Source organism: Mus caroli, chromosome 8, assembly GCF_900094665.2.
Source record: "Mus caroli chromosome 8, CAROLI_EIJ_v1.1, whole genome shotgun sequence".
Taxonomy (NCBI): Eukaryota; Metazoa; Chordata; class Mammalia; order Rodentia; family Muridae; genus Mus; species Mus caroli.
Window position 1 is genome coordinate 115489580 of NC_034577.1, and position 13996 is coordinate 115503575.

The 13996-nt window shown below is 52.8% G+C and overlaps 1 protein-coding gene across 1 annotated transcript in view; it reads left to right on the forward strand.

Annotated features, from left to right (window-relative positions):
• Galnt2 (polypeptide N-acetylgalactosaminyltransferase 2) overlaps positions 1-9405 on the forward strand; it is a 117965-nt gene extending 108560 nt beyond the window's left edge. Inside the window, exons 13-16 of the mRNA XM_021169564.1 lie at positions 251-334; positions 1427-1553; positions 4476-4595; positions 7002-9405. Coding sequence (XP_021025223.1) covers positions 251-334; positions 1427-1553; positions 4476-4595; positions 7002-7157 — 487 coding nt within the window. The 3' untranslated portion in view covers positions 7158-9405. The remainder of the gene's footprint in view (positions 1-250; positions 335-1426; positions 1554-4475; positions 4596-7001) is intronic.
• The last annotated feature ends 4591 nt before the right edge of the window (positions 9406-13996 follow it).

Here is a 13996-nt window from a genome sequence, read left to right on the forward strand (position 1 = left end):
GTCCTCCTGGTGGGGACCCTGGCAGAGGTGGGGATAGCTGCCACCCTGTCCTCCTGGTGGGGACCCTGGCAGAGGTGGGGATAGCTGCCACCCTGACCTCCTGGTGGGGACCCTGGCAGAGGTGGGGATAGCTGCCACCCTGTCCTGGTGGGGACCCTGGCAGAGGTGGGGATAGCTGCCACCCTGTCCTCCTGTGGGGACCCTGGAACAGGTGGGGATAGCTGGCACCCTGTGTCTTCCTTTCCTCCAGTATTCAGAGCAGGCTGGAGCTCAGGAAAAAGCTGGGCTGCAAGCCCTTCAAGTGGTACCTGGACAACGTCTACCCGGAACTGAGGTAAGTCCTGGGGCCTGAGTGCACTCTGTGACTGCTGAGGAACAAAAGTGACTAAGGAGTCCGCAGGGACTTGATGCTTGCAGTGAGCGAGGCTGGGAGCTGGCTGCCAGGGAGAGCACATGGTCCCGCCCCACAGGTGCCCCCTCCTTTGCAGCTACCCTTGCTCTGGGAGAACCTGGGAGAACCCCGAAGCACCGGATTTGGTTTGTCCCTTCTTTAGAGGTGGACTATGGAGGCAGAGGCCGTCTCCCCGTGAGCACACTCCTCTCCACAGCTCCCTTCAGCTGCTCCTGCCTTCTTAGTGTAGAGTAGCATTAACTGTGATGGCGTCCCAGCTCCTACCCCAACACTGCTCCTCCCTGTGAGCTGGCACAAGCTCTGTCCTGGGGATGCCAATGGCTCCAGTGGAGGACCAGCGGGTCTCTGGCCACAGGTGCTGCCAGATCGTTCCCATCCTGAAGGACCCGCCCATTTCCTCTTTCCACACAGGAGAACCAGTTGAGGTTTAGAGTATGGCCCTTCATCAGGAGACCACAGCCAGTGCCTCTCAAAGGTGAGGCCAGGCTCTCATCTCCTTCTTAAACACACAACTCCCCATACACTCCATCCATCTGTGTACATTGGACCACATAACAAATCCCACAGGCTGGGCCCTCCTGGGCAAGGTCTCATCTGTTGAGAAATAGGAAGAGTCAGATGCGACCTCTGTGAGTGGCTTTCTAAGGGACAGCCAACAGCTCAGCTCGTTAGTAACTCTCCCTTACCAGAAATGAGGGAACATCTCCCATTTACTCTTTTGAGATGGAGGGGCGTGGCAGGGAAGGTTCACTCTGAGGCCCAAGCTGGCCTCAAATTCTCACAGAAATCCTCCCTCAGCCTTCTGGATGCTAGGATTACAGGCATGTGCCATCATGCCTGGCCCATTGAATAGTCTTAAAGAGTTAGGAATCCAGAGACTGGGGCCACATCATGTCGGGGTGACATGAAGCTGTCCTCTGCTGTCTAATTTGAGACCACGTGCAGAGGCCGTGGTGAGCAGGAAGCACAGGGCTGTGGAGGTGACCTTGGCTCTTAACAATGAACGACTTCCAGGGTTCCAGATCACCAGGACATAGCTTTCGGGGCCTTACAGCAGGGAACCAACTGCCTGGACACCTTGGGACACTTCGCGGATGGAGTTGTTGGAATTTATGAGTGTCACAACGCTGGAGGAAACCAGGTAGGTGGGGAGCATGCTTGCCTGCAGACCCAGAGGCCTCATCTAGACACCCTGGGCTCTGTAGGAAGCCCCGGCCCTGCCAGCAGCCTCAGAAACAGCTGCGATGTTGCAGGTATTGAATGACGCCTTGAGCAGCTGGCTCATCCGCTGTGGGCTGTTCTGCACTGGCGAGGTACTACTGAGGTGGCATCAGCACCTGTTGTCTAGGCTGTGACTTCCTGCCAGCTTTGTCGTCCCTGCAGAGTCTGCTACCATGTACTGCACCTGCCTCTGCACCCTGTTTGTCTCTGATGGGTACCTGCTTAGTGTGTGCTCAGCTTCAGCCTCCTCAGGTCAAGGGTCAGTGCCTGATGGTGAAGACCAACAGATGTTGGGTTCTGATCCTTGGCAGGCTTGGTGATTGGCACAGTTTATACCACTCAACCCTGGGTACTTCACCCCACAGGCCATCTGGGGTCCATGAGCCCCTCCTCAGTGCTAGAAATGTTGTAGAACTATAGCTAGCAGGCACCTGAGATGTGCCTACTGTGAACTAAGTCTTCAGTTTTATTTAACTATATCGAATTTAAATCCAAGCTGCCACCTGTGGCTGGTGGCTGACACTCCAGTGCTTGGAGGGGACCCAGAGGCAAAGGTGACACCAGCAGGAGTCCCCACTGTGACTGACTCAGGTGCTGCAAGGATAGGGTTCGCCCTTCCTGACTCTGGCACGGGGCAGGCAGCATAGATGGGCGCTGTTACCTGGTGTCCAGCTGTGCCTCAGCAGCACGCAGGAAATGAAAGAATGATGGCCATACTTTTTAAAGGATGGCAGCTCATAAAAGCTTTTCTTAGATATTTTACAAATTCAGGTTGCTGAAGGTCCAGCACAAGGTGGCCAGCTCTGCTTCATGTGTAGCCAAGTCAGGTTTTTGGAGTTGAGTGTATTTATTACCCATCTTAAAATAATGAAGTACACAGTATCCACATGTGACCTTCCTGGCCAGCCACATCTGTCAAATGAAGACAGTCTAGACCCTCGATGCTCAGAGGTCCTTGTGACTCTCCTGACCACAAGTAGGTGTGTCTCCAGCTGATGCCCACACATAGGTGTGGTTGGGAGGGGTTCTGGGCTTCCACATCTACAGCAGCAGTAGACCAGGGACATGGAGTTGCATCTCCACACCCTGGCACATCTGGAAGGAAGCACACTGGGTAGAGCAGACAGACTGTAGCTAAGCTACCCACCACCCTTCACTGTGGAGACAGAACAGCCTAAGAGAGAAGGGTCCTTCTACTCACATCCCACGGGGTACATCATGGCATGGAAGGATGAGGAAGCCAGCTACCTTGTGTCCACAGTCTGGAAGTAGACAGAAAGTGAGGCTGACTTCAGAAGGGCCTGCCCCAGTGACTCAGAATGCAGTCACCTTCTGTGAAGAACTTCCAGCAGCACAGAGGAACTCATTCCACGGCAGGGATAGAGACAGAAAGAAAGATCCATCAGGCCATCCTCTTTCTCCAACCTCTCTGACTCTCTGTGCTTCTACCCCCATCCCCCCTCTCCCTCACTCTTCTCCTCCCCACCCCCACACCTCCTGCACTTCTCAGAGTCAGGAGCCCTCATGTCCCAGTGGCAGCCCTGAAGTTTCACTGTCAGCAGACTACGTGCTTATAGATAGCAAGGCTTCCCTGGCTCACCACTTCTGGCCTTGTGGCAGTCTTTGTAGCCCTTACAGAATACATTCATGCGTCTTCCGTTTTCCCTTCTGAGGAACACAGGTCAGTGGAGCCAGAGAAGAGACAAGAAGCCCCAGGGCCTGGGCAGCTCAGTGTCCCTGTGGTGGGATGCTGGGCTCACTGAGGCCTCCACTCCTGGATCCTGAAGGCCCTGAGTGGGTGGCTGTTCTTAAGTGACTTTAGGAAGCCCTGCCTTCTGGCTATACATGGGACCCTCTACCTGGCCACTGCCGCTCATAGCGATGTCACTCCCTCTCTGTCCCCAGGCTTCCAAGCTTGTACATGATCTGTGTGGTATTCAGAGGCAGTTGACAGCCCTGTCCTCTGTGTACACATGCAGTGCATGTGTTCGGATTGCTAAAAGCACAGGCAAGGATATTTACATGCATTCTGACCCAGTTTTCTTGTCTGCAAAGCGTGCTTGTGCGTGCGTACACACACACACACACCTCATGCAGCTCTTGTGCAGAGGCTTGAGACAGTTCAGCACATGGTGAGCATCCAGTTAGGAGCCATGCTGTGTGTTGATGCTTAGACTGCTCCTGCAGAGTTAGAGGACTTTGTGAGTTCCCATAGACTTCAGCCATGTAGATAATTGCCAAAAGCTACAATGTATCATTTGTGGAGTTTTTACAGATTCAGCCTACATTCATAAATCTGTTTCCAAAGCAGAGTCATTCCAAAACGATATGGGAGGACTTGTGGGATAGAGCCAACGGCTGACCGGATCTCTACCTTGGACTTTGAGCTAAAATGCTTAACACAGTTACCTATCACAGCATGCCAGTCACTCTGATATAGCTCATTTTAGTCTCTGCATTAACTTTTCTTGCTGCTCTGACCAAATACTTAACAGAAATAACTTGAGGCTGCATTTATTTTGGCTCCTGGATTGAGAGTACAGTCAGTCCAGCATAACTGGACTTGCCAGCCAGAGTGGCCTCCAGCTGAGGTGGCAGGAGTGTGCACTTCTCCAGCCTCCCAGAACAGACCTACCAGCTGGGGCCCACGTGTGCCCACCAAAACATAGCGGTTACCAAGGTTACACCTTAGCAGCCAGATGTAGCTTTGTCCCTCAGCCGGGAGCATCCGGCCGGCTCTGAGTTACCCCTGGGGCCGGAGTCAAGTTTCCCACATGACTGCAGCTTGACTTGGGGTGTATCTCTGACTTGGGGTGTATCTCTGACTTGTGGTCTCTCCCAGGAATGGGCCTTGACAAAGGAGAAGTCGGTGAAGCACATGGACCTGTGCCTTACTGTGGTGGACCGTTCGCCTGGGTCACTCATCAGGCTGCAGGGCTGCCGGGAGAACGACAGCAGACAGGTGCGTCCAAGGTCCCAGGCTTTCATAGCATCAGCAGTGATGAGGGCCATGTGCTTAGCCACCTCACACCCATGGTCCAGTTCATCCCCGCTGGAGGTCTCATGTCACATGGTCCCAGGCTCCTTTCCTTCTTCATGCCACAGAGCGCTTTATGTGAAATTGCGTCATTTCTTAAGCAAAACATTCATAAGTTGCTTGTTCTCCTGCTTAACTTTACAAAAGTTCTAATCTGGATGGTTAACAAGATGAGCATGGGTGGACACAAAGACCTAGCTGCAGGGTAGCCCATATTCTACTGAAAGTGGACTTTGGGCTTTGACTCTGGATCTTCTCCATAGCTGGCAGTTATGTAGTATGTTTTCCTGAGGTTTGGGGCCACAGCAGCCTCCTCAGCTCCCTGTCAGTCTCCTTCATAAAGGGAGTGGCCACTCACCTGCGGTGCCCTGGGCTGTGTGGCTGAGCACTGGGGGGTACCACTTGTCTTACTCCGAGCTTACAGTGAGATCAGAATCTTAACCCTGGTAACAGTTGAGCCTCTCTGTATATTGCTTCTTCCGTGGACCAGAGCTTATTGCAAGCCTTGGAAGCCAGTTCTGTCTGGCATATTCTCTGGGGATCTTGGACAAACCACCTTCCTAAGCCCTGCAGTGACAATCACAGTGCAAGCACTAACAGCCCTTCTAACTTGCTACAGGGGAGTGTAGCCAGTCTTCCCACAGTCCCTCCCCAGAAGACAAATGTAGGGGGAAACTGAGGCACGAGGGCCACCAGAGCACGGCTCAGCATCCTTCCATCCCCCTGATTGCACAAATGGAAGCAGAGGCCCAGGCTCCCCACCTACCACCACCTAGCAGGTGGTATGGGGCCACAGTCAGCGTCCAGTTCCTGTTTAGATCCTAGGTGTCGGAGAAATGCTTGCAAAGGGTCCTGTCTCCCCAGTCCATCCCTAAATCTATTCCCATACCTGAGTGCCATGTCCCTGCTCCCAGAGTACCCTGTGTTCACTCTCTAAACATCAGTTAGTGCAGTTTATAACTTGAGTCAGACCCTATAGAATAAGATTGTAAATGTTGAACCAGGGAAGACCACTGTCCCCTGGACCCACCTAAAACACAGCCAGGCCTTGCGACTGTAAGTCAGTGGTAAAGTGAGACTTTGGTCTGGTCTATTGACCTTTAAGGAAGAGGAAATAGAAACACCCGTCCCATGTTCTGTGGGGTCCTTAACTGAGCTTCTAAGACAGGGACGGCTTGGGCGATGAGTCCAGCCTCCAGCTGTGGAGATGTGGGAGCGCTGCTCCAGTAAACCCACCACACTGCGGCATCCCATCAGGTGGATGCCAGCGTTGAAGACCACCTTCCAGGGACAGCTGGGGGTGACTTCATTATTTTCTTAGCACCCTCTGTCTAGTGGATGCTTCAACACATGACAGACAGCCCCCACCCCAGGAGCCAAAATCAGAGTACGTTCTCTCCGCACGCTTTGTCAGACTCTAGGCATGCTTTCCATGACAAGGAAGGGGACACCAGAAAACGGACAGCAGCGGGGACAGGCGGTGCAGGTTGGCAGAACCTCTCTCAGGGTGACTGCCCCTGACTCCCACAGTTGGCATCTGATGAGCAGGTGGAAAATACTCCGAGGGCTGAGAGAGCCACTCACACACACACCCATGCCCCCCACACACACCCATCCCCGTTGCTTGTGGCAGGTTACCCTCATGCTGCGGGTCCTGCTTTGCTGCCCCCTGGCCCGCCACTGAGAGGCAACTCCTTGGCCTGTCTCTGTGGCACCGCACTGTCTGGCCAGTGAGAACATTGTGCTTCCTGGCACGTGTATGTGTGCATTTGCACAGACAAAAGGGGAGGGGAGGCAAGAGTGAGAAAATCTCATTCCACCGTGTCAGAGGGATTTTTCAGAAATACTTACTCCAAGGAACCTTATCGCATGTATAAAACATTAACTAGAGCCACAGACCTTGTTAATGAGAAAGGAGCTGTGGGGAGAGAAAGGAAAGTACGTGGGATTTTAAAATGAAAGCATAAATGTCTAGGATGTAAGTGATGTTCCTATCCCTTGCTAAACAGCAGGGTCAGAGTGCCTCAGACTTCTTGAGGCTGTTAGGCCTCTGTGCATGGCGGACTGGGTCGGTCGAGTGTGCTAGCATTCGGAGGAACATCATGGAGGTGGCATGTGCTCCAAAAGTGACACGTGAAGCATGGGGCACGGGGGCAGCCGGGATTCAGGAGCAGAGAGAAAGAGGATGGAGGGCCGGAGAGATGGCTCAGCCGTTAAAGGCTAGGCTCACAACCCAAAATGTAAGAGAAAGAGGATGGAAATAGCAGGTGTTTGCCCGCAGACCCTATGCTGCCCTCAACGCCTCCCCCTGCTGTGCTCTCTCTGTTGCAGAAGTGGGAGCAGATCGAAGGCAACTCCAAACTGCGACACGTGGGCAGCAACCTGTGCCTGGATAGCCGCACTGCCAAGAGCGGAGGCCTGAGTGTGGAGGTGTGTGGCCCGGCCCTGTCACAGCAGTGGAAGTTCTCACTCAACCTGCAGCAATAAGAGGCCCCCGGGGCCCAACGTCCACCCGCACACCGGCCCAGTTTGGTGATCACCTAATTATGTTTCTGAAACTTTCCGCAAAACTATATACCTCAGTGTTCCATCACGGTCTGAAAGTCTTAAGTCTCAAGTCTTCAGCGAGGCATGAGCTGGGCACACAGCAGTGCAGAAGAGGAAAGGAGCCCCTGGGGCTCAGGACAGAGGGTCCCTCCCAAGGCTGGTGCCCTCTGCCTCCCTCTCTCTGCTTCCTGCTCACACCCCAGCACTGGCCGGAACAAGTGGGCAAGCAGCAATCATGTTTATATCTCAGACAGAGGAAGCAGGGGCAGGCGCCCCACAGCGAGAGCTCGCCAATCTCCACTCTGTTTTACCTATTCAAAATTGTGTGTGTGTGTGAACCAGGCATGGTGGCCAGTGCCTGTAATCCCATCACTCAGGAGGCTGAGGCAGGCAAGGCCCTGTCTAAGGAAAAAAAAAATGATTTCCACAAAGCTGGCCTTTCCTTGTCTGTCCCTGCACCCGGGCTCAGCTGGCCTCCCAGCCACGTCCCCTCTTCCGTTGACATACTTGCTGTATTTGAACGTGAACTTTCCTCTGGTGGACACTAAATAAGAGATAAAGAGAATCATGGTCTGTTCCCTACACTTCCCCAACATCATCTTGTGAACCCCGCAACTCAGCGCAGCCCAGAGCAAAGGTGCATCTCTGCCTCTGGGGCCTCACCAGCCGGCCCACGCTGCTCCTCCAGTAGGGGCATCCCCAAACCACTGGCCCCACCCACAAGCGTCAATGTTTAACTTCAGCAAGGGGATCGCAGCTGGGTTAGAAAGTCTGCTTTGTGCCCATTGTCATCTGTAAAACTAAATAGGTCACCTCTTTTGGCAAGTATTGCTTTGGGTTTTCTTTTAAAATTAGATTTCTTTTCTTTAGGAAAACTCAACCCCACAGCTTCTAACTAATGTGAGCCAGCAGGACCCTACTGCCTTGTGACAGACCAGGGACACTGGACAGCTGTCACCCGCTATCCCTAGGCTCATAGTGGTTCGAGACCCTGTATGTTGGGTCTTTGGTACTAAGCTGCCGGCAGAGCACAGAAGAGCAGCTCTTCAGCCTGTGGGTGGACCCCACGTGTCTGTAGCCCTGGTGTGGGGAATACCCCCGGTACATCCACAGGCAACTGCAGGAATTATGGGTAGAGTTCAGATCACAAGGCCTGCGCACTCACACTGAGGACCTAGGCCTGTGTTAGCCACAGAGGTGACCTGGATGTGGGGAAGTGACACCTGGTGGGCTGCAAGCATCATACGTGCTCATCTCGGGTGTCCCAGAGATCTCGGGAACCAGCAGAGTTCCAGGTGGTCGGAGGGCCTGTAGGTGAGTGCTGTGCCCCCCCGCCTGCTCCGGAAGGGGGGTAGCTGGTTTCTTCTACCTGAGGGCTCCATGTGTGTACTCGCCATGACCACGGACCCTCTGCGAAGGCCTGGCCAGGTGCTGACCCTCTGTCTTTCTACCCCTGCCAAGCAACCAACAGAAGATACATTGTAACAGACAGGGTGCCCACGTGTCTAATTAAGTTCATACAATGTCCACCTTCCAACGTAGGCTCTGGGAACTGTCACTCCCAGGTACAGGTGCAAAGCTGTCAAGGACAAGGCAGGAGTTTGCTGGAGTCCAGTCACAACGTCCTTTGCTAACCCTGACACCTCTGCACTATTTCTATCAGAGTGACTCCACAGATGTGAGACAACAATGGGGTGTCCCAACCACATGTGTACCCCACCCCACCCTGTGGCCTCTTAACCTTTGTACCATCTGATTGTCTGGCCACCAGGGTGCCAACTCAACCCAGCTCCGAGCAGAGGGGGTGTGGGCAGGGCCCATCGGTGAGCCATGTTTACATGACAGTGTGCCAAAGTGACTCGCCGAGCTTGTATTGCTTTGTAGTCATCTGGGCTATCCCACCCTCCCAACTCCTGTTTTTAAAACTAAAAACTCCCAGGAGCCCTGGGCGCACACAGGCAAAGGTGGCTGTCTTCTGTGGTGGTCCTTGAGTCTCCGTGAAGCTGAAAATGATGGTGTCTGTGAGTATGTTTTGCAAATTCAAAATATAGTTTGGTAATTTTTTTTCCAGTTGATTTTTAAAAAAACAAAAAACTGCTGTACAGAGCTTGTACTTTGTCCATTTTATAGATGGAAACCATCCTTGAAATTGTTTAACTTAAATAAAGAGAAGATACTTTATAGATAATCCTCCGCCGCTGTCAGTCTTGGTCTCCACCAGGTGTGGGTGGGACCAGGCAGAGGGCTGGAACCTGGGTCTTGCTTCTGCCCACACTGCTATTTCTCATCGCCCCCTTAAAACACATCTCTAAGGCTGTGCCTCCTGGGCCTGATGTATTGGTGACAATTGTTTGCAGCGTGGAACAGTTGGGCTGTGCTGGACACCTGGCCAGCCCCTGCAATGCTCTGCTTAAACTTGCCCTGATCCTGCACAAGCCGCTTCCTGTAGTCTGCCCTGAACACTTGGCCCACACTCTCTAGGTACCAAATTTCTTATACCTCAGTATTTAAAATGCACAGTCCTGCTCAGCAGCCATCTGGGGCTCCCCTACCTATCCTGGTCTCGTACATGTCTTCTACCACACCTTCATGTGACTGGCTACATACATATCCAGGGAAATAAACACTAGCTGGTTGTCTTGCAGTTTGACCATAATATGACAGTTAAGGGACTGGCCATCACACCACACCGCATTCACTTCATTTTGTGAGACACCAAAAATTTGGCTCTGTGATCGTCTGAGAGACAAAGGCAGTAACTTATAACTTGGCAATGCTCCAGAGCCTTGGAGTATCTGAAGAGACTCTACACTACATTTCTAAAAGGTCTAGCCTGGGAGCTAGGAGGAGGGTTCCAGGATAGGTGGTCAGGAGGCCCCTCTGGGAGCTAGACTTAGAGGCAGCTGCTGCATGGAGCTTTGTGAAGGGGTAGCTATGGGTGGTTTCTCTTAGGGCATTTAAGTGAGGCCCAGAAAGGCACAGGCCTCTAAATATCATGGGAGGAGCCCTTGGCTTGCCAAAGGATATCCCAGAAGGCCCCTTGTTACCCTTGAGCTGGAGAGGTCTCTTGGAACCAGGCCTCCTATACAAGTAGTTCAGATGTATGTGTTCCTTGTCTCATAACAAGAAACCCAAGAGACCGGATTTCAGCTCAGTGCTGAACAAACTGCCTGCTCCCAAGTCCCACCATGGCATAGGACAGTCACCTCTGATCGGGAGTCCCTTGTCTAGAGGCAGGATATGGTCTCAGGAGTTTGGGCTACCCTCGTGTATCCTTGCCAGGGGCTAGAAAAGGAACTGTTTGCAGAGCCACACAGCCTCCTGGACTACTATGTTGGAAGGGTTTGTGCCTCTGTAGGATCCATGATAATGGCTATGAGAGGGTAGCTGCTGGCCTACTAAGCTACTTGTTCCCCTTGCCTTTGGTGTCTCCGGTACCTGCTAGCAGCTCAGGGTTCTCAGGAGGGACTCAAATAAAAAACACATGGCAGCAGACCACAAAGAAACCAGTCATAGCAGAGACACAGTGACCTGCTTACTATCAGCACGCTAGGTATCGTCACGTTGTCTCATTACTACTGTGTGTGATTCCAAAGCCGCAGTGAACACAGAGTGAATGGAAATCTATAATAATGGGTGGAATGAAAATAGCCGATTTTTAAAAAGAAAAACAGAGACCATACCATTGCTGTCTGCAAGCTCCAGTTATGATAGAACAAAATAGTTTCAGGAAAAGGTCATGAAAAGGAAGGGAGGCTCTCAGAAGTATGTCGGTGTGGGTGGGAGAGTTCTCCTAGTCTGAGCCTCAGTGCGCCCTCATGAGCGCCCCCATGTGGCTGGTAGAACACCTGCATCTCAGCACCCCCTATTAGAGAATGTGACTTCCCATCTCTGCCTTTCAGAGAAGGGCTTAATTTTAGATATTCTCTTGCCTGGGTACAAGGATGCTAGCTGTGTCAAGCAGAAACTGGCCTGAGAGCAACAGATCAAGTGGGAACAACCATCCTCCATATGATGGCACCATTTAGCCATCCAGTGACTGATAGAACAGAAAGGTGACCTCTCAGGAGCTGGGACTCTCTCCATCCTGTGCGTTGGCGCAGGAGCCATAGGCTCTCTGGCCCTTGGGTTCCTGAACTTGCCCAGAAACCCCTGGTTTCCAGGCCTGTGAACATGGGCCGAGCCACATCCCAGGGCTCTGGCCTGCAAACAGCCTGGGTCGTCTCCATCTCCACGGTCAGAGAAGCCGCCTGTGTGTAACTATTGGTCTGTTAGGAATCCCCGACACCAGAGAGTTTCATAACGCCCACAGATAAAGCCTAGAGCACCGGGCTGAGGGGCCTGGGTTATAGCTAGGTCATCTTCTCTCCACCTTGGAACTGTATCAAAAGTGAGGTGGGTGAGAGAGAGAACAAGACCCCAGGATAAAGAAGAGACTGTATGAGAGCGACCCTTGGTCGTGTTACAGTACCTGTGTAGCGGGTACAGGGCTGGGGGTTTTGGGATAGTGGGGTAGACCTACCCTAGACCTAACTCCAGCTATGGACAAGGCAGGTACACGCTGCCTCCCTGAGTTCCACTCAGGTCCAGTAAGAGGATGGAGGAGGAGGAGAGAGTCCAGTCTTTATACTGAGTTATCACATGTCACCAGGGTGCCACACACGAACAAAGGAAAGCTTGAGAGGCAGGAGTGGGTGGACAGAAAAGGACATGGAGTTCCCTCGGTGACACTGGTTAGGACTGGCCAGCCCTGGGGAATACTTTGCCTCTAATTTTCACAACCCATAAAGTGTTTCCTGATTTGGCACTGGGCAAGCTCTAGCAGGCCAGCCATGAACCTGGGTGATTTGCATAGGTCACATGAGGTGCCAGCTCTGAGACTGAGCCTGTCCTGGGGCAGGGGAGGGCTCAGTGCTGTGCTCTGTGTGACAAGAGGTGGTGAGAAGATGGCAGTCCTCCAGGAGAGACCAGAGCAAGCAGCCCCCTTGTAGCAGCTAGCACATGGCAGTTCTCAAGAGCTGGAGAGCATCAGAGAAGGCTTGGGGATTCTGAGGGGAGAGCAAGGACCTAAAGAAACCTCAGTCAGTTTGGGCTTGCACACCAGACCCACCCCTTGCACACTAGAACTACCCCTTGCACACTAGAACCACCCCTTGCACACCAGACCCACCCCTTGCACACTAGAACCACCCCTTGCACACTAGAACCACTCCTTGCACACTAGACCTGCCCCTTGCACACCAGACCCACCCCTTGCACACTAGAACCACTCCTTGCACACTAGACCCGCCGCCCCTTGCACACTAAACAACTCCTTGTAAACTAGAACCACCCCTTGCACACTAAACTACTCCTTGCACACTAGACCCACTCCTTGCACACTAGACCTGCCCCTTAGGCCAGTCCAAAATGGGAACCCTGTGCTCACTTGCAAGAGGGGCATTGTGGAAGAGGTGAGTGAGGAGGGCACTGTGACCCTGTGTTACACCTAGTGGACCTCCAGGGAGCAAAGACAGGACTGTGAACTCATGAACTTCCCACTGGAGACATTGAATATGCCCTTCAGCAAGTTGGACAACCTTGCAGACTGTAGCTATTCTCATCTGCCTCTTGGGGACCTTCAGTGCCCTGGTGGGAGTAGAGGTGGGACTGTCCGGGAGTCAGGAGGCACAGCCCCTTACCTGCTCAGCTGAATTCCTGTAAGTCAGTCATGGATGCTATGCCATTTCTCCATGGCAGGAAGAACTGTGGGGCTAGATAAGAGTTTTTCAAGAGAGCCAAGTTGTCTGGCTTGGGACATAATGGGATGCTGGGGAAAATGGTGGGCTTTGGGTGTGACTAGACCTGACCTCCTCCTTCTCATAGCTGAGCCACTAGCCCGCGTCATTGCCAATCTCCTCTGTAAACTGGAGGGCTGAGATTTGGGCTGTGCACAGCCCAGGTCCAGGTGAGGTCCTTGGCCTCATCCAGTGTCCCTGTGATGGTGGCTCAGCTTGTCCAGCCCCAATGTTACACTTGCTACTCTTCTCCATTGTAGGCTCCCATCAGATCGGGGGGCGGGAAGGGGGTTGGGCGGCACGACAACCTACCACCTCTCCCCATCTCCAAGATCCTGTTGTCCTTCAGCACACTGTGAGCTTATCCTCTACTGGAAAATACGGTGGAGCATCTCGGACCCCTCAAGTGTCCCAGTGCCTCACAAACCTAGACACGGTGGCCAGGTGAAGGACTGTGGGGCTCTGCAGCTCCTTTCCTTTCCCATCCCCGCCAGGTCACCCAGTTAGTCCCAGTGACCATGTTGTTGCTGGTCTCACGTGGGGCTGTGTCTTCTATAATTCCAGCTGCCCACACTCCCCAGTCCACAACACTAGTTGGTCTGTTTTGTGCTAACTTGAGGTTCTGCTGCCCTCTGCTGGCCAGACCGGGAACAGCCTCAACCAGAGGTAGGGACATTTCCCAGGAAAGAAAGACAGAAAAAACTAGGTTTAGAAGATCATGGTAAGATCAGGTAAGATCAGGCTGTCAGATCTGTTGCTGTTTTGTTACTCTGACACTTTTGAGGTTAGACACAGCACCTAAACCTGCCCCTCTCCCAGGCCCAGTTCAGTCCACCCATTCCAGGACAACAGCCTTGGATTCTTAGGTACCCTATACTCTAATGTCCTTAGAGGCCACAGTGACTCCTCCTCAAGATCTTCAGATATTGTGCTTGACTGCATGAGATCATAAAGGAATCCCCCACCACATACTAGCTTCCCTGAGCCTGCTCAGAATCAGAC